Raw genomic sequence first — 18,541 nt, 5'->3', positions numbered from 1 at the left:
CCATGTTTGAAAGAGAGGGATTATATCAGTGCTACATATGAAAAATACACTATTTCACAACTATATACCTTGTTATACATGTATATATACATCATAAACCAGCACAACCACTTATGTTAAAACATTCCAATCGCTCCAGGTATGGATTTGTGGCTTCACAGCCACAAATCACTGTGGGCACTGCACAGGGCAGAGAAAACTCCCCAAAAATAACCCGTCCAGATGCCACCACCCATTTTGGAGGCCAAGATATTTTAATATGAGGGGGTTCTGAGGGGCTACGAGGGAGATAGGAGGAGCTGTGAGGCAGCTCTGAGGAGGATATGAAAGGCTGTGAGTGGGATACGAGCGGACTATGAGGGGCTGTGAGGGGGAAATCCTTAATAAAACAGGAATAACGCTTTCCACGTCTTTTTTCACGCTCCGGGGGCCGGACTCCCCTCACAGGGGTGAGGGGGGCGGTTCGGCCCCTCTAAGCCCTCCCCGCTGCCGCGGCGCGCGGCGCTCCCTGCGCAGGCGCAGAGACGGAGGCGCGCAGGGCTCCGCGCATGCGCACCGAGCGCGCGGGGGGTTGCCGTGGAGACGCGTCCGCGGGGCCGGGCCCGGAGCGCCGCCGCCGCCGCCATGAGCTCAGGGCCGGAGCCGGGGCCGCGGACACGGCCGGGGACAGGGGCAGGGCTCGGGATCGGACCCGGGCCGGGGCTGCCCTTCCTCCCCGGCTGCGCCATCAAGGACCCCACGGTGAGCGCGCTCGCCCACTGTACCCCTGCCGTACCCCCTTCCCACGGGAGTCCCCCGGCATCAAGGTGGGCTGGCCTAGCAGGTGTCCCCCTGAGAGGTGCCCTCAGAATGGGCCTCTGCACCTCCCCACAGCCGCTCCAGGTGGTAGCTGGTACCCCCTGAAGACACTCTCTGGGAACCCTCAGACATTCCTCTAAATCCACGGGAGACTTGGGACCCCTAAACTCGGCAATATTCGTAGAATTGTGGAATAGTTTGGGCTAGAAGACAAATGGTTTGGGTTAGAAGACCTTAAAGACCGTCTCATTACACCCCCTGCCATGGGCAGGGACACCTTCCACTAGCCCAGGTTGCTCCAAGCCCTGTCCAGCCTGGCCTTGGACATTTCCAGGGATCCAGGGGCAGCCACAGCTTCTCTGGGCACCCTGTGCCAGGGCCTCCCCACCCTCACAGGGAAGAATTCCTTCCCAATATCCCATCTATCCCTGCCCTCTGGCAGTGGGAAGCCATTCCCTGTGTCCTGTGCCTCCAGCCCTTGTCCCAAGTCCCTCTGCAGCTCTCCTGGAGCCCCTTTAGGCACTGGAAGGAGCTCTGGGGTCTCCCTGGATCCTTCTCTTCTCCAGGTGAACACCCCCAGCTCCCCCAGCCTGGCTCCAGAGCAGAGGGGCTCCAGCCTTGGAGCATCTCCATGGTTTCCTCTGGACTCGCTCCAATGGATCCATGCGTTTCTTGTGCTTTGGGTGGGTCCAGACCTGGATGCAGCACTGAAGGTGGGGTTTCACAAGAGCAGGGTAAAGGGAGAGACAATTCCTCCTGGGAACATGTTACTCCCTGAACCCGCCCCGAGGGAACCTTGTGTTCCCTCAGACCATCCTCTAACTCCCCCAAGACACCTGGTACCTCCTGAATTCCCCAGATATCCCTGAGACAACTTGATGTCCTTTGAACCCGTGTCCTGGAAACTTCAAACTCACCAGACCCTGGTACCCTGGACATGACCCCCAAAGAACCTGGTGCTCTGTAAACTCACTTGATGCTCCCCAGCAGATTTAATATCCACTAAACTCTCCCCCAGGGACTTGGTGTTTCCCAAAGCCACCAAATACCTGCTGGACTCACTTCTGGGGGATCTGATTGCTCTGTACCTATCTGGTATCCCCTGATCCCACCCACAGCAGACCTGGTACTCCCTAAATTCTTCCAGTGTTATTGAACATTGCAATCTGTTCCCAAGGGACCAAGTATCCCTAAATCAACCTTCAAGGGCACTTGGTGCTTTTAATTTTCTCCCCAAGGAATCCATTATATCATGTACCCATCTTATAACCCTGAATTTGTCCTGATAGCTTTGGAGAGAAAGACACACACACCCCTGCTCCCCCTCATTTGTGAGCCTCATTTGAAAGTCCAAAAGCTTTTTCCATAACTGCAGAACTACTATCTGCAAACTCACCCCTTTGGATATCCAGTTCCCCTGAATCCATCCAATAATTCCCCCACCGGTTCATGAGATACCCCAAGGGAAATCCCCAAACTCACTTTACAGTCCTGAAACCTGATTCCCTCAGGAAAACTGCTGTTTCTCTGAACCATCTGAGTTTTCCCAAAGCAAAGTGTTCTGCACCTTCAACTCATTCTCATACCGTCCTGAACCGAGTTCCTTAAACTCACCTGATACCTCCTCAACTGGATATACACAGGAGAAGCAATATTGATCAAACCTGGAGCATTCCTCCACTAGGAATTAATCCCCTAAATCAACCCAATGTAATTATTTCTTGGACATAATCTATCTGTTAGATAGAAACACCTCGAAGTCACCAGTCTCATTACAATCAACACCTTCCTGATACCCCTTCCTCCAAAGCTCTGATACTTTCAAAACTGCTCTCCTGGTGTTGCCTGGAGAACCGAATCCATGACAGTCTAGGTCTGGAACCTGATAATGTGATGGGAGAACTGGTATCCCACCACAGAACTGGTACCACCACAGCTTCCAGGATCATCCCCAGGGAGTGACACACTCTTAGCTGCTCCCAGGTTCCCTGGAAGAAGAAGTTTCATCCTTATCCTCTGCACCTGATACCTAAATGAGGAAGCAGCCTCTCCTTTTCCCCATCCAATGGTCCAGGCGCTAAGGACCTGATAACCCCAAATCCTCCCGATGTCCTCTTGAGGAAGTGGTACCACAGAGAACCGATGCTTCCATTTATTTCTCTGATATACTAAAACAATCCCATGAAAAGCCAAAAAAGGGGTTGTTTCATGCCTGCTTTGGGCACACTAGGGATTTACAGCCTCCCTGGAGAGCATCTTTAACAGAAAACATTCCTGGCTGCATTCAGTTCCATACGTAAAAATTACTTGTCACAGAATCATGGAATGGTTTGGGTTGGAAGGGACCTTAAAGATCATCTTGTTCCACTCCCCTGCCTGGGGCAGGGACACTTTCCATACACCAGGTTGCTCCAAGCCCCATCCAACCTGGCCTAAATCAGTGACAAATGAGTTCTCCAATAGTAAATAGAGTAAATTACTCATAACACACAATCATGGAGTAATAAAGGTTATCTCAGAGTTATTATCAGATAATAATATTTCCTTGAAATAATTTTTAACATCTTGGAAATCTGAAAGTTTCCACTCTATAAAATTGGCATCACAATACTTGTTTTCTCTGTATATGCTGAGAAGTTCTGAACAAAACCTCTGTTCAAATAAAGTGTTGTTACTGCTTATTGCTTACGGGACAGGGGAACAGACACTGGGAGAGGGAATGGTGCTCGTGTGAAGTGTTACAGACTTGGCAAAAAGAAGGACTTAATTCAGTGGAATTTCTTCAGATAAACACTGGCAGCAACTGAGATTAGGAGTTTACATTCTGGGCTTTCCTTTTTAAATTTGCATTGGTCACCTGATCCCGTGAGGTGTTATCTGGCATCCAGGCTCACTTTGGGGTAGCTTATCCACTCATGAGCCTTATGAAGCAATGAGGTGCTTTCTTTAGGCAAATGTGGGCTCTTAAAAGCTTGTACACTTCTGACAAACACTGATACTCCTCAAATTAAAGACAAACTTCCTGGTTTTTCTTGAATATTTTTCCCACAGCTTTCCCTTGGTATTTATTTAACAGAAGGAAGTGACAGTTCTGTGGCAGTTTATAAGATGTTCTGCTAATGTGTCTTCAGACAAATCTTGTTTTCAACTGTTTTCCTCCATTGCAAGATCTACAGTAGCAATGTAAATAGAAAACAGGGAATTATATGGAATTCAAGTGGGGCCTTGAAGGTATGATTAGAGGCTTAACCATGAGGGGCGAGGGAGGGGGTGGAGAAGAAGCGATTTGCATGCCTGAGGTTGCACTGACTGCAAGTCTGGGGCTGGAAAAGGAGCTGAAGCTTGGTTCTGTCAGCACTAGAAATGCATACAACTCTGTTTTACTTGGAAAAAGTCAAGAGGTTTTATTATCAAGGACTCATAATTTCCACTGCTTTCTCTGGAGCATTAAGTGTTGAAAGCCCAATGGGACCAGGCAGGCTCTCAGAGTGCAGGTGAGGTACCACGTGTGGTGGAGCTTGCAGCAAGTGGAGTAGTTTGATGTCACTCAAGTCTGACCCTGCTCTTCAGTGGTGAAGAACAGGACTTGCTGACAGAGATTGGGTCCTGTTCATGGCTCTGATCGAATGCAACCCTGGGAGAAGGACTTGGGGCTGCTGATGGATGAAAGGCTGAGACCCAGAAACCCCTGTGCTGGGCTGATCCCCCAGCGTGGGCAGCAGGAGAGGGGGCGATTCTGCCCCTCTGCCCTGCTCAGGTGAGACTCCACCTGCAGAGCTGCCTCCAACCCTGGGGTCCAACAGCAGAAGGATGTGGAGCTGCTGGAGCAAATCCAGAGGAGGCCCCGGAAATGTTCCAAGGGCTGGAGCCCCTCTGCTCTGGAGGCGGGCTGGGAGAGCTGGGGTTGTTCACCTGGAGAGGAGAAGGATCCAGGGAGACCTCAGAGCCTCTTCCAGTGCCTAAAGAGGCTCCATGAAAGATGGGACAAACTTTTTAGCAGGGCCTGTAGCAATAGGACAAGGGATGATGGTTTTAAACTCAAAGAGGCTTAACTTAGATTAGATACAAGGAAGAAGTTTTTTACAAAGTGTGGTGAGGCCTGGCACAGGGTGCCCAGAGAAGTTGTGGCTGCTTCATCCCTGCAAGTGTCCAAGGCCAGGTTGGACAGGGCTTGGAGCAACCTGGGACAGTGGAAGGTGTCCCTGCCCATGGCATGGGGTTGGAACAAGATAATCTTTAATGTCCTTTCCAACCCAAACTGTTGTATGATTCTATGACTGTGCAGAGAGGTGATAAAACAACTGATGCACTTTTGTACATTTCATAACTGCAGTTCTGTGAGCATGACATGCCTTGATTTAACCCAGCAAAGAAAATCCTATATCATGCCCAGGGGAGAATTAAGAAAATAGATAACAATGGAACACACAGAGGGTGCACAACAGTCAAGGCAGCACCATAAGGCAGTAACTGAGGTCCCATGGTGCTCTGTACTGCTGACAAACAGGGTAGGGAACAAAGAGCTGGTGAGATAAATACCAGGGCAGATAAAGTGCTAACACACTGTTCTAGGCATTGAATATGGTGGCAGTCAGGAAATTCAGTGATTTAAGTTCTTCCGGAGTCTGTGGCAGTGCGAGGATCTGAGTTCACTCTCGTGTGTCATACATCCACCACACACTGTTTTTCCACTTCCTCAATCTAAGTGCAAAATGTGATTTTAAATAACTGCTGCAGTAGTTTATAATAAAATGCTGGGCGTATGTGTGGGGGGAGACATTCTTGATATTGCACTCTCTTACTGGGTTATTTTTGTGCTTCCAGTAGCTGTATCTACTAAATTCATGCAGTATTTTGATAGCTGGATTTCCTTCCAACAGAAAACATCTTTTCATCGGTCGCAGACACTGGGCTTCAAAAATGGATATGCCTTTTCCCGGCTGCCAAGAGAGGGGGTTGGCGGGGACACACTCTTTGCAAATCAGCTCTCTCAAGATGAATTAGATGATTTATGCACCAAGGGATCCACACTGACCTATGGGCAAGTCAGGAGGTCTGCACCTTCCAGCTTCACTCCAGCATTCGTGGCTTATGACAAAAAGGTATAAAGAAGCTGATTCCAGGAATATCGCTGGCCAAATTCGGAGACATAAACAGTCAGCTCCAGGGTTCACGGGACTGCGTTACAGCAGTTTTCAGATGCCAGTGCCCTTAGTCAGAGACAGCTGAATCTCAGACTGAAAGAGGCTTTCTTTGCTTGGGAGGAGGATTATAATACGTAAACGATGTAAGACATTCCCTGCAAGTTACACTCGAGCATTTCCAGCAGGCTTTGGAAAAGAGGCTTGATTAGCTCTGGAAAGCTCCAGTTTATAAGAGAACCCTGGCAGCCTCTTTGACTGTGGTCCATCTGACTGTGTTGGTCACCACAGCGTGTCACAGCCTGAACTGCTCCATTAGTGCTTCCCGTGTTACATCTTGGTGATCGTATCAGACTGGGAGGTGGCTCTGTGTCTGCTCCGAGCAGTCCTGAGCTAACCCTTGGTTTTCAGGGTGCCAGAGTCCCAGGCTGCAACCCGCAGCCGTGGATGGAGCAGCTGCTGCAGTGGGAGCTGCAGGGCTGGGGAGCTCAGCATGTGCAGGCTGCGCACGCTGCCAGCCCTGCCAGAGCCGTCTGCAGCCAGCCAGCCCTCAGCCCGGCTGTCACACAGGCTGGGGAACAGATGTGCTCTGTTAATTACTGAGGCTGTTCCTTCAGAGTAATGTAGATGTTGCTGTTTAATCTGTCGGGTTCTTCCCTGCCCCTTCCTTCAAGCTGCAGGAGCAGCAGGGGCCCCAGTGCTGCTGGGGATGTCTCAGTCCCTTGTGGGGCACTTTGCTGACTGGTAGGAACTTGCTGGCTTTATCATCCCTTAATTATCCAGGCCTCTGGGCTGATGTAGGCTGGGTATGCAAGGCCTGATTGGCCACCTACACCTTCTTAGGGGCACTGAATGATCTTGGAGGGAGTATTCCTCCTACTTCTGCCAAGCAGAGGGACTGGCTGATTAGTTCCCTTGTTTCCCCAGCACAAATCAGCTTTTGCTGTCAGTGCTGAATAGATGTGACTTCACATCATGGAAAGGTTTGGTTTGGAAGGGACCTTAAAGATCATCTTGTTCCAGCCTCCCTGTCTGGCAGGGACACCTTCCACTAGACCAGGTTGCTCAGAGCCCCTCCAGCCTGGCCTTAAAATAATGACCTATTCAGATTTTAAAATCCTCAGATGTGGTTGAACTCTTTACTAAAATCTCTTGATAACTTCCCTCAATCAGGACTGTAAAGCTGACACATAAAGAGCCATGTGTGTCAGTAAAGTAGATTACTGCCAGCAGCCAAGCACCTGGCTGTATGTGAAACAGCAGGTGATCAATAAATAGGGAAAAGGCTGTATTTTTACACTTGTCTCATGCACACCAAATTTGCAAAAGGCACATCTTAATAAAAGCCCTCCTGGTGCCTCTGCTGTCACTCACAGATTAGGCCACTGTTGTCTTTGAAGATTCTGTAGAATCTAATCCAGTAATTTTACACCATCAAAGAAAATTACAAATAAATTTTTGGCCTTGATTGACTAATCACAGTGTTCAGTTTGTTTCTTTCTCTCTCCCTTTGTTTTATTGTCCCTTGGGCAGGTTTTGAAGTTTGATGCCTACTTCCAGGAGGAAGTTGCTATCTCTGCAGAGGAGCATTACCGGATCCGCCAAGTGGGCATCTACTACTACCTGGAAGATGACAGCATGTGTGTCATTGAGCCTAAGATGAAGAACTCAGGTCTGGTTCAAGGCAAACTCATGAGACGCCACCGGGTGCCCAAGAATGAGCAGGGAGATTATTACCACTGGAAGGATCTGAACCTGGGCATCGACCTCACCATGTATGGCAGGACCTACCGCCTGGTCAACTGTGACTCCTTCACCAAGGTGTGTTGTGGGGAGAACACTGACAGAAAGACTCCTGGGAATCACAGGATTTTAATTACCTGTTAGAGTGCAGCAGTTTGCAGCTGTAGCTTTTGTGATATAGGTGCTTGCAGTCTTTCATTTTGCTTTTTGTGTAGTTTTCTTTCTTCAGGCCAGCGGGGAGTTCAGGGTATGACATCTGTTGAGGGCAAGTTAACTGCTCAGTGTTTTTGCTCCAGGACTGCTGGGAGTTTATCCTTTGTCCTCAGGGCTTTTTTTTACAATACAAATTCTAAGTTTATGTCTGGCCAGTTTAACTGCTTGGAGTCCAGATGAAATATTGTTCATACATGAGAGGGAAATTAGTGATCCTGACTCTTTTCTGATTTAATATTCCTCCATTAAGAACAGTGGAAGGGAATAAATACAAGCAGTAACTCTGCACACATGCACAGTCGAGCCATGATCCATGGGTTGAGAATCATGGTATGAACTGACCTTTCTAAGAGAGCTTACTCATTGCCTGCTTTTCTATTTCTGGCTATTTTTGTGCCAGTAAATGAGATAATAACAATCCAATAACGAAATAAGAATCACCAGTACACTGGTATCCTGCTAGATCGTCCCCAGTATAATCTCAGCCCTGGTCAGCTCCTATTCTTCCAGGCCAGGGAGCCATTCCCAATAGGTGAGTTACATGCAGTCAACCTGTCCTGGAGGCTGGGAGAGTTTAGACCCAGGCTTTTCCTTGCCAGTTGGCCTCAGTGCCCAGGAATGTTCCCAAGCATGTACAATATATTGGTGTAAATGTGGCTGTGGGACCAGCTCTGTTGGAACTGGATGACTGTTAAAGTCAGTTCACATCAAATGAAGAGCTGGTCCTCATGTTAATATTGATGGAAAACATGGAATGAGCTATGTGGGTCTACATCTCAAGACCAACAGTCTATTTATCAGTTATTGACATCTTCTAGACCAGAAAATAGTGAGTCTGAAAGTGTGAACCTGCTTTGTGAGTCTCCAGAGGGATCTCATATTCCTGTGGGAGATGTTTGCACGGGTGCTTCCTGGGCTGAATGGTTTCATGGGCCACTTCCCAAAGCTAAAAAGGGAACAAGTCTCTTGACTTCAGAGGTTGTTTTGGGTGACTGATACAAGTCCACGAGTAACACCCTGGATTTTGTTCATCATCCAAGGTAAGCAAAAAATCCCTTTGTAAACAAGTAGTTTGCACCTTTTCTGTGGGAAAAGTACTCCTGAAAGATGGAACGAAGCTGCCACTGACACATATCCTCGTGCCTGAAGGGTCTTGGTGTGCCTGGTGTGGGTGACACTAACTTACTCTCTGACACAGACCTAAGTTCTTGCAAATTCAGGCTGACTACATCTGTGTTTATACACCAATTTAATCTTTTTCATTTACATAAAAGAGATAACTGACAGTTATCTTCCATTTAAAGCCCTAAGGCCAAGGAGAACTGTGCTCAAGTGACATCTGAGTTAGGATGTTGAGGACAGGACTACTCTGACTAATTGAAGGGTAAGCAAAGCCAAGAAGCAGCTTAAACAAATACATTTATCATCTGCTGTATTTTGCTGTTGCAGTAGAGTTCTCTGTGAGGAATGAACTTGCAGCATTCTGACCTCACTCATTGCAGCCCACTTGTAACCTCTAGTCACCTCTTACCTTCAGAACTCCTGGCAGCACTAACACCTCAGATGGCCTTCCTAGGTGTTCCTGGAGAGCCAAGGAATTGAAGTGAACCCTCCAGAGGAAATGGTTTCGGATCCTTACACAGAACAGCGTCGGACACCTGTGCAAAAACCCATCGTGCCCGCAGGTCCCGACCCCTTCAGGCAGTTTCTGACCTATGACACAAAGGTGAGAGAGCTGGGGATTACCCAAATTATTGTATTATTACCCACATCATACTGGTAAGGCACCTTCAGTCCTGTGTCCTGGTCTGGGCCCTTCACTTTAGGAAAGACATTGAGGGGCTGGAGCATGTCCAGGGAAGGGAACAGAGCTGGGGATGGGGCTGGAGCACCAGGAGTGGCTGAGGGAGCTGGGAAAGGGGCTCAGCCTGGAGAAAAGGAGGCTCAGCGGGGACCTTGTGGCTCTGCACAACTCCCTGACAGGAGGGGGCAGCCGGGGGGGGTCAGTATCTTCTCCCAGGCAACCAGCAAAAGGACTGGAAATGGCCTCAAGTTCTGCAAGGGAAGGTTTAGGTTGAATTAGGAAGAATTTGTCCACAGAAAGGGTGATTGGAAGGGGCTGCCCAGGGAGGTGGTGGGGTCACCATCCCTGGAGGTGTCCAAGGAATGACTGGATGTGGCACTCAGTGCTCTGGGCTGGGTGACAAGGTGGGGGTCAGTCAGAGGTTGGACTCAGTAATCTTCCAACCTAAAAGATCCTGTGATTACAGTGAATATGTGCTATTGAAACCCAGGTCCTGTGAGTGCCTGCAACCTCACTCATTCTAAATCATCTCAGTCTGCTGAACAGACTCCAGATTTGCTTCTTTCTTGGCATTAGTGAGAAACAAAACCTTTTATGTTTTTTTTCTGGGCTTTGTGCTTCGTAAGCAGCTCCTCTTTGGATTGCAGAGCCTGTGCTCAATATCATCCATTGCTCTCTTGCTTTCTGTTGGGATGAGATAAGCCACCTGCCTCTGGAATTTAGCAGCCAGATGCAGTTCTGTTAGGAATGGTCTTGCTGCATCCACTCCTCTCCTACACCAAAATATTGATTCCAGGTGCCAGAGCAGAAAATTTCAGACAAACACAAATGCCCCTTGCTCTGACTAAATTCTCCCTGTGTCTCTCCTGCCTCTTCGGGAGCTGAACCTTGGGGAACTCCTGAGCATCTCGGTGTGATGAGTTTGATTTCTGTGGCATCAGAAGATGATTCTGATCCATGTTTGCTTCTTTTTTCTCCACCCCAGGTGCTTCGCTTCTATGCCATATGGGATGACACCAACTGTGCCTTTGGTGATCACCATCCTTGTGTCATCCATTACTTCTTGGCAGATGACACAGTGGAGGTTCGGGAAGTCCACAGGAGAAATGATGGGAGAGACCCATTCCCGGTACTGATGAGACGCCAGCGCTTGCCCAAAATCTTTGTGGACAAGAACAGTAAGTTTAGATTGACACATCTGTCTGTGCTAAAGTGTCATTTCATGGACAAAAAAAAGTTATTTAAATGATCACTAAATTCTTTATCGTTTGGGAAACAGTGGCAGGACAGCAGTGCCAACATCTCCCTGGAGCTATTTATACACCTTGCTTTTATATCCCTTTTCACTAGGAAATATTAACATCTCCCTGATTAATTTATTTTCCCTTCTGCTCCCTTGTCCTTAGAGAACTTCCCAAGCTGTGTGCTGGAGATCACTGACCACGAGGTACAAGAGTGGTACTCACCTAAAGATTTTGCTGTTGGCAAAAGTGTCACCCTCCTTGGACGCACCTTCTTAATCTATGATTGTGACAAGTTCACGCAGGACTTTTATCGCGAAAAATATGGCATCACAGACTTCCAGCCAGTGGATGTGAATAAGAAACCAATTGAAAAAGCTCCACAGGTACTGCAAACAATTTCTCAAATGAAGGGAGGAAAGGAAGCAGCTGGTGTAAGCTCTCAGCTTAGTAAGAACCTGTGGGAAACAAGTTCAGCTTAAAGAAAAAAGTAATTTGAAAAAGACAAGGCAAGAATGGCCATAATCAATATAAGAATGGCTGCTCTTATACTACAGAACTCTCCCTCACTCTCCAAAACAGTGTTGCCAAGTCCAAACTGCCTACTGGGGATGGTCACAACCCTTGCTGTGTTACCTCCCAAAATGAGCCCAGGAATGCTTTGGAGTTGTGGCTTAGACGACAGACATGATGGGGATTAGGCTACCAGTGTAACCATTTGATAGCTGAGATCCTGTGCACAGGAGTGTTTAGTTGGAACTAGGTGATTTTAAGGTCCTTCTCAACCCAAGCTATTCTATGATTCTTTAACAGAGCCATAACCTCTTTATTCAGAGAAATTACCTGGTTTTCTGAGTTTCAGACTTCCTTAATCCTCTTATATTTTCATGAAGTCCAACACATGGCCAGGCTGGTATCATCTCTACTGGGCAGGATGTCACAGCTCTTGCTACCTGGTGGCAGAATATTTCCTTCCAAATCTGATGCGCTTTGATAAGTCTTGTAAACTTTGTCTTGTTCATGGTTGATACCTCCTCTGGACGCAGGTGATTCCTCCCTATAATGGTTTTGGCATCCCTGAAGACTCTCTTCAGAACTGTCTCAGTCTGTTTCCAAAGCCTCCACGGAAAGATATCATTAAGATGCTGGAGAATAACCTCAAGATCCTGCGGTACCAGGTGGCCCTGGTAAGTGCTTTCCTTGGTGGAACAGTGCCAGGAGGATGGGAGAAGCAGCCTGCCCAGACAAGGCTGTTGGCAAATTCTCCTTTGTGCCAGTGAGACAAGAGCGGTCCCCGAGCCAACACGAGTTGGGGGGATGCCGTGGGGTTATTGTGTGCTTGCTGTGACAATTGGCACCTCACAAAACTAGAAGAAAGAAAACAAGGCCAGAAAGTACAAACCAGACCTGCTACAAACCCACAGCCATTTATGGAAAAACTCCCTCTGCCGCTGCTACATGACAGATGGCCCTGACTGAAGCACTGGGCACTGTGCCTGCCTGCCACCACTGCCACCAGCCAGGGCCTGATGTCTCTGCTGCTGGCTCCAGCACCTGTCCTTCTCCAGGCTGGTCCTGGATGCAGCAGCCAGCAAGGAGCTGTCCTAGCAGAGCAGCCAAGTGTCAGTGTAGAAGGTGGAAAATCCACAGAAATGGTGTTTTCCACCCACAACAGCACCCAGGCCCTGGCCTTCGTGCCAGCTTTCCAGCTGGTTTATGCAAGGAGCCTCTGGCACATCCAGCAGCAGCGATGGCATTTCCTGTGCTGCCTGGTGCCTGCCCTCTCCAAACATTCCAGGTGAATAAGGGCTGGTTTCTTTTCCCTATTGTGCAGGAGTTCCCTAAAGGTCACAGCTGAGGAGTTAAGATCCACTTAGCTTTAAACTAAGTAAGTAAACCCACTGGTGTGTCAGGGGAGTGACTTCCTGTGACTAAGAGCTGAAGCAGCACCAGCCTCTCTCAGGCACTCAGCATAATGAAAAATGTAATTTTCAATCTGAATTTTACAACCACTCCGGGATGAATCATTCCATATAGGATATTCCTTTCTCTTGGATTACTCAGGCTGTGGAAACACTGAATATATTTGGTAACCTCAGCCCAGATTCTGCTTCAGTGGCTTGAGTAAAGCGAGTAACCTTTGAAATTCCGATCCTTAGTGCTGTCTAGGGCTTTGTGACATTATGTCAGCACACCAAGTGCTTTGTTTAGTCACCTATTAAAAAAATCTCTGGGCTCTGGGTGCTTATGGGTGGGTTACTAGGTACTCCTAAGTACCCCAGGAAAAGAAAACCTGGTTCAAATGCTGTGTTCCAAACCCACTACCTTTCCTCTAGGAATCACCAGTGCCTGAGGACAAAAACCGTCGTTTCATCCTCTCTTATTTCCTCTCTGATGACACGATTGGCATCTATGAACCTCCAGTCAGAAACTCTGGCATCCCTGGAGGGAAATACTTAAAAAGAACCAGAGTTACCAAGCCAGGGTCTACTCCTGAGAATCCCATATACTATGAGCCCTCTGACTTCACCATCGGTTCTACAGTTGAAGGTAAAATCCAGCCTGGATTTATAACTCTCTGCTCTGAGATGTCATTTATTGCACGGACAGTGTGTATCCCCTCACTTGAAAGATCTGCTGCTTCTGGGTCTCGTCACATTTGAGTTTCCAGATCAGCAGCTGGTGTACATTGATACAACTTTGTTACTGTCAATGTCTGAACCTTTGAATCAGTGAAACAAGTAGCAGAGCTGGCTCAAAGCTGAGCCCAGCCACAGGGGAGGAATCCTGCTTCCTCCTGGGTGAAGAAGTCATTTTAACCCATGCTAAAACACAGGTAACACTTTAATGCTTCTTCCCCAGTGTTTGGCCACAGGTTTGTCATCACTGACGCTGATGAATATGTGCTGAATTATTTGGAGAGAAATGCAGAGAGTTTCCCTGCAGCAACACTGCAATCCATAAGGGACCATTTCCACCCACGGCAGGTGGTAGTGGAGACTGCCAGCAGGTAGGGCTACAAAGAAGGGGGTGGTGGGGCTGAATAAGACTCAGGATTGACTGCTAACACATTTTCACCAGCCTCCCTGGGCTCCAGCCTCCTGCTCTGCTGGTGGTTCAGCTCCAAGAGGCTGTGTTTGGCACATTCAGAGGGTGTGAAATGTGTAAAGTAAAATGTCGTGGCTGCTGCTGGCCCCAAAACCTCGTGGGACAGCTCTGGCTCAGCACCAGAGGCAGAGAAGTGGTCACAGCACCAAGCCTGAGTTCAAGAAGTGTTTGGACTTTCAGCCAATCACAGAATCACAAAATAGTTTGGGTTGGAAGGACTTTAAAGATCATCTCATTCCAGCCCCTGCCATGGGCAGGAGCACCTTCCACCAGACCAGGTTGCTCCAAGCCCTGTCCAACCTGATCTTAAACACTTCCAGGGATAGGGGACACATCTTTTCCCAAGAGGCATCAGTTCACTGTAACAGATGCTGCCAACTTGAGCTGCTCAATGGTTACAGGTTCAGCAGGTGGTGAGGGGAGTCTTTTTTTGGGCATTTGTTCCTTCTTTGCTTATCAGCTCATCAGAGCCTAGACCACATCCTCCTTTTTAGCTGTCTGGACCCAGTTTGTGTGATGCAGTAACAACCCTGTTACCTCAGAACATGGTTTGGAGGCACTTATGTCATGGCTCTGGTTGAAAGTCAAGTTTCCCACAGTTTCTGACACTGTGGAGCACACAAGGAAATGCTCCTTGTTCACACAAGTGTCACAGCCAGACTGCCAGAATGAGTTTTTACATGAAATCCTGTTATTCCTTCCTTCTGCAGTGGCTTCCCCAAGAAGGACCTGGATGATTTAATTGTAGAGGTTCAGAAAGAGCTGAAGCTCCACCACGAGCCCTTCAACACCAGGAAGTTTCATGAGGCATTTCATCATTTTGACACAGAAGGCTCTGGCTTCCTGGATAAAACAAGATTTTTAAATGTTTGTGACAGGTTCCATGTGCCAACCAGCACCATTCTTCTTAAAAAGGTCAGATGGAAGGCAGGGGTGCTGTGCATGTGGAATTCCCCTCCCGTAGCTCTTCCAAAAGATCTCTAAAAACCAACCCTAACCAGCTGCTCTAGTCTACGAAGGGGAACAACTTCAAGAAAAGAGAGGCCCAGTTCAGAAAAATTTCTGAGCCTGTGTCTTAGAGGAGATAATAATTGCTGTCCTCTAAGGAAAGGGAAGAGATGTTATCCAGGTTTCCCCCTGTGTTTGGCTGCACTGTTATGTGTGAGAATTCCTGCTGGTTCAGGTCTTGGATGAGTAGAAGAGGTTGTATAACATGATAAAGGTCAGGAATCATGATAGAGATCAGGGACAGGCTCCTGCAGAGCTTGGAGTGTCTGTGATGGCTTAAGCACAGCTGGGATTGAGTAGAGGTGACATAAAACAATAATAATAATAATAATAATAATCAAAAGATAAGTTAGAATCATAAGCCCCTGGCTAACACTTGCTGGGCACTATGAACAACAAACAGCACATGGAGATCGCAGTCTGCACAGCAGAAAATGTGAGGGAAACTGAGGGAAAAATTCCTGCAGTGAGGATGGAGGAGGATCCTTTCAGGAATATGACTGGCAAGGATGTTTCCTAGCATCATATGACTGGCAGTAGATTAGTGGCCAATAAAGGGGGACTCAGACTTTAGAGAAATCTCAAATGCAGAGGGAGTATTTCCTTGGCTAAAATAAAAACTTTTCTAAAGCAGCCAACTGTGAGCATCACAGCCATGGTTAGAAAGGTGCAGGGGCAGGGGGTTTGTGTCTCAGAATGTGGGATGAATGAAGGCCCTGACCAGCACCCAGGGCTTTGCTGTACCAGAGTTCATCAGAGCTCACTCTGTCCTGAGGAGTTTATGGAGTGGTGACAGTCCCTGTCCACTCTGAGAATGGGAGAGAAGTAACATTCCTAAAATTATGTGGAGAACCTGTGACAATTGAAGCTAAACTCCCAAGTTTGAGCCCCAGTCTAGGACCTATGCACTAAAAACATCCATCTTCTCTCCTGAAATCTTAATCCCAGTGTTCCCAGAGCCCTGGGAAGCGTGGCAGGGCTATAAATTAAACATAGGGCAGAGAGTTCACTGCTTGGAGAGGAGCACAGCTGTCAGTCACAGGGCAAACCCCAGTGAATCTGTCTCTAGGCGACAAGGGGAAGAAGAATCCTTTCAAGGAATTTTGATATTAGACCTTTTCCATCTCGCTGGGTGTCAGAAGGAGATTAGTTATGCAATTAAAGAAACAAAAGCCTTCTTTCTTCCCCTGAAGCACACAAAGGCTGTGGCTCTGTAACACAATGCAGGGTCAGGCACGGGACACCAGAACTGGTTCATTAGTGGGGCTGTCACCGAGCTCAATTATCTGTGTCTCCCCTTTATGCCATGTGTGCACAGCAGAGTGACACCAGGAGACAGTAACTGTTCACATACAGTGCCCCCACCCCACTTTTGGGCAGGGATTTCTGCAAGATTTCCTGTGCCCATCTCAGTCTGTGGCCATGCTTTGTATTTTTGTGGCTCTGTTGCCACTCTGGTGAGGCCCAGAAGGAAAGCAGGATTGAACTCAAACATTAAAACTCTTCTCCTTGAATAGATTAGTGTGATCTGTAGGCATTCAGGGTTGGACTTGAACCTTTAGAGCATCAAGTTGAACCCTTAAATAGTTGGACTCGATGATCTGAAGGTTGGACTTGATGATCTTGCAGGCCTTTTCCACCCTTAATGGTTCTATAATTCTAAGTTTACCTGTGATTCAGGACTACCAGGATGGGGGAATCCACATGGGGGAATAAGATCTCCTGCTCTGTCACACAAGGAGTACCTCTGGGCACTCTCCCCCAAAAACAACCCCAATTTTGCAGCTTTTTCCAACTCTTTATGGTGTTTGCTGTGTTTTTTGTCCCCACAGCTGATTGACTACTGTTCCTGTGGAGAAGACAAGGTAAACTACCGTGACTTCCTTCTAGCCTTCCCTAGTAATCTTTTCCCAGAAGCCGAAGGACAGGACCAGCAATTGAATTCTCAGCTGACTTGAAGACGTACTTCAAAAAGGATGTTCCTGTTTTCACTCTTGCTTCACTCTCTCACCCTTTCACAGACCCAGCTGATTCCACCCTCACTTTAACTTTTTTTCCCTTCCTAACTTCTCCCTGCCCTTTTAGCCACCACAAAACTCAATCTCACAACTGCTGGATGTTGAAATGAAATTTAAAGGAGGAAAAAAAATAATTCTGAGAACCAAAGTCAGGTTCTTCTGTCGTTTTCTCAACCTTTTAGTGCAGTACTTTAGAGAGCTAAAGCTCTCTGGAGCCTGGAGTGAAAACCACTCCAGGTTTCTCTCAGATGGGCCTTTCACGTTCAAGTAGTGAGGACTGCCATTTAAATTGTTATTAAAATTGCAATAAAAATGTAGTTGCTATAAAAGTGTTAAAAAGTCTGTTTTAAATAGAATGGTGGAATAGCTAAGTGGGGGGGAAACCCACAAAGTGTGACTCTAGGTCTACTCAAAATTGGGTGGCGAGTTCAGTTACCTGGAGGTAACAGGGGTCTGGGCACAAACCTGCTGACAGCAGCTCTGCATTTTTTAACAAAAAGTTAAAGGGGAAATGGTTTTAGGACTGAGATCCCATCTAAACCCACCTTACCCACTTGTCATCTCACCTGACAGGTCTCCAAGGAAAAGGGAACACAGGCAGTTGGCATAGCAATGAAGTTATGACACTCGTGCTCCTCTCAGAGCCACATTACTCATCTCCCCATGAAGGTAACGTGGCAGGAGCCTTCTCACCCCAAGTGACACCTGCCAGGTGTTGCCATGGAGCACTTACAAAAGGCAGCTGTCATGCACACAGAGAACAAAGCTCTTTGGAACAAAATGCTGCTTTAAGTCAGCTTTTGTGCTGTGAATTCCCACTTCCCCTCAGACAGCTGAGAGTCTCCACATGCCAGCTCTCTCCTGTCTCCCTTTGTGTGGAAAGGTCACTGCTCTTCCCTTCTGGGCCTGTTTTCTGCTGCTGCTCACCCTGACCAAGGATCACTCCAGGGATCTCTGGTCCACCTCGGATTTCAAGAGACCAAGAACTTACAGATGAAATTACTGGAGCTGTAGAAAGTCAGAAACTATTTTCTGCCCAGGCTACAAAACCGTACCCTAACCCTCAGCCAAGTGATGTTGTGTGCCTGGAGCCAGCTGCACAAAATACACAATATAGCTCACCAAAAATAGGTGCCTAAACCACATCAGATAAATCATCTCCTGCAAATACCCTTATCCTCCACTCCCTCTGATGAAAGCAGCCACAAATAATGAACTCTGGAGCAGCTGCCCATGCTGTGGACATGGGAAATATGGGAAGATGAACCCCAGCTGCAAGGGTTTGGGGTGACAGGACAAGGGGGAATGGCTTTAAACTGAAAGAGAGTAGATTTAGATTGAATAGTGGGGGAAAAAACCTTCTCTGTGAGGGTGGTGAGGCCCTGGCACAGGTTGCCCAGAGAAGCTCTGGCTGCCCCTGGATCCCTGGAAGTGTCCAAGGCCAGGCTGGATGAGGCTTGGAGCAAG

General features: G+C 47.7%; 1 protein-coding gene across 3 annotated transcripts; it reads left to right on the top strand.

The window, feature by feature from the left end:
* Positions 1 to 597: 597 nt before the first annotated feature.
* Positions 598 to 17,408, top strand: EFHC1 (EF-hand domain containing 1). Of its 3 annotated transcripts, XM_042032962.1 has the most exons (11): positions 598 to 741; positions 5,679 to 5,900; positions 7,473 to 7,760; positions 9,472 to 9,621; positions 10,685 to 10,877; positions 11,106 to 11,326; positions 11,987 to 12,127; positions 13,277 to 13,490; positions 13,803 to 13,950; positions 14,759 to 14,963; positions 16,889 to 17,408. In XM_042032962.1, the coding sequence occupies exons 1-11, from the start codon at positions 625 to 627 to the stop codon at positions 17,012 to 17,014; spliced, it is 2,025 nt and encodes a 674-aa protein (XP_041888896.1). In that variant the 5' UTR covers positions 598 to 624; the 3' UTR covers positions 17,015 to 17,408. The 3 variants fall into 3 exon arrangements, with proteins under 3 accessions (XP_041888896.1, XP_041888897.1, XP_041888898.1); XM_042032963.1 differs by lacking the exon at positions 5,679 to 5,900; XM_042032964.1 differs by lacking the exon at positions 14,759 to 14,963 and having other exon boundaries at positions 16,889 to 16,966.
* Positions 17,409 to 18,541: the final 1,133 nt, after the last annotated feature.

Source organism: Corvus kubaryi, unplaced genomic scaffold (assembly GCF_017639235.1).
Source record: "Corvus kubaryi isolate FWS band 111438036 unplaced genomic scaffold, C.kubaryi_AGA036_p1.0 37354, whole genome shotgun sequence".
In the NCBI taxonomy this organism is placed as follows: Eukaryota; Metazoa; Chordata; class Aves; order Passeriformes; family Corvidae; genus Corvus; species Corvus kubaryi.
This window is presented reverse-complemented; position numbering and strand designations above follow the sequence as displayed.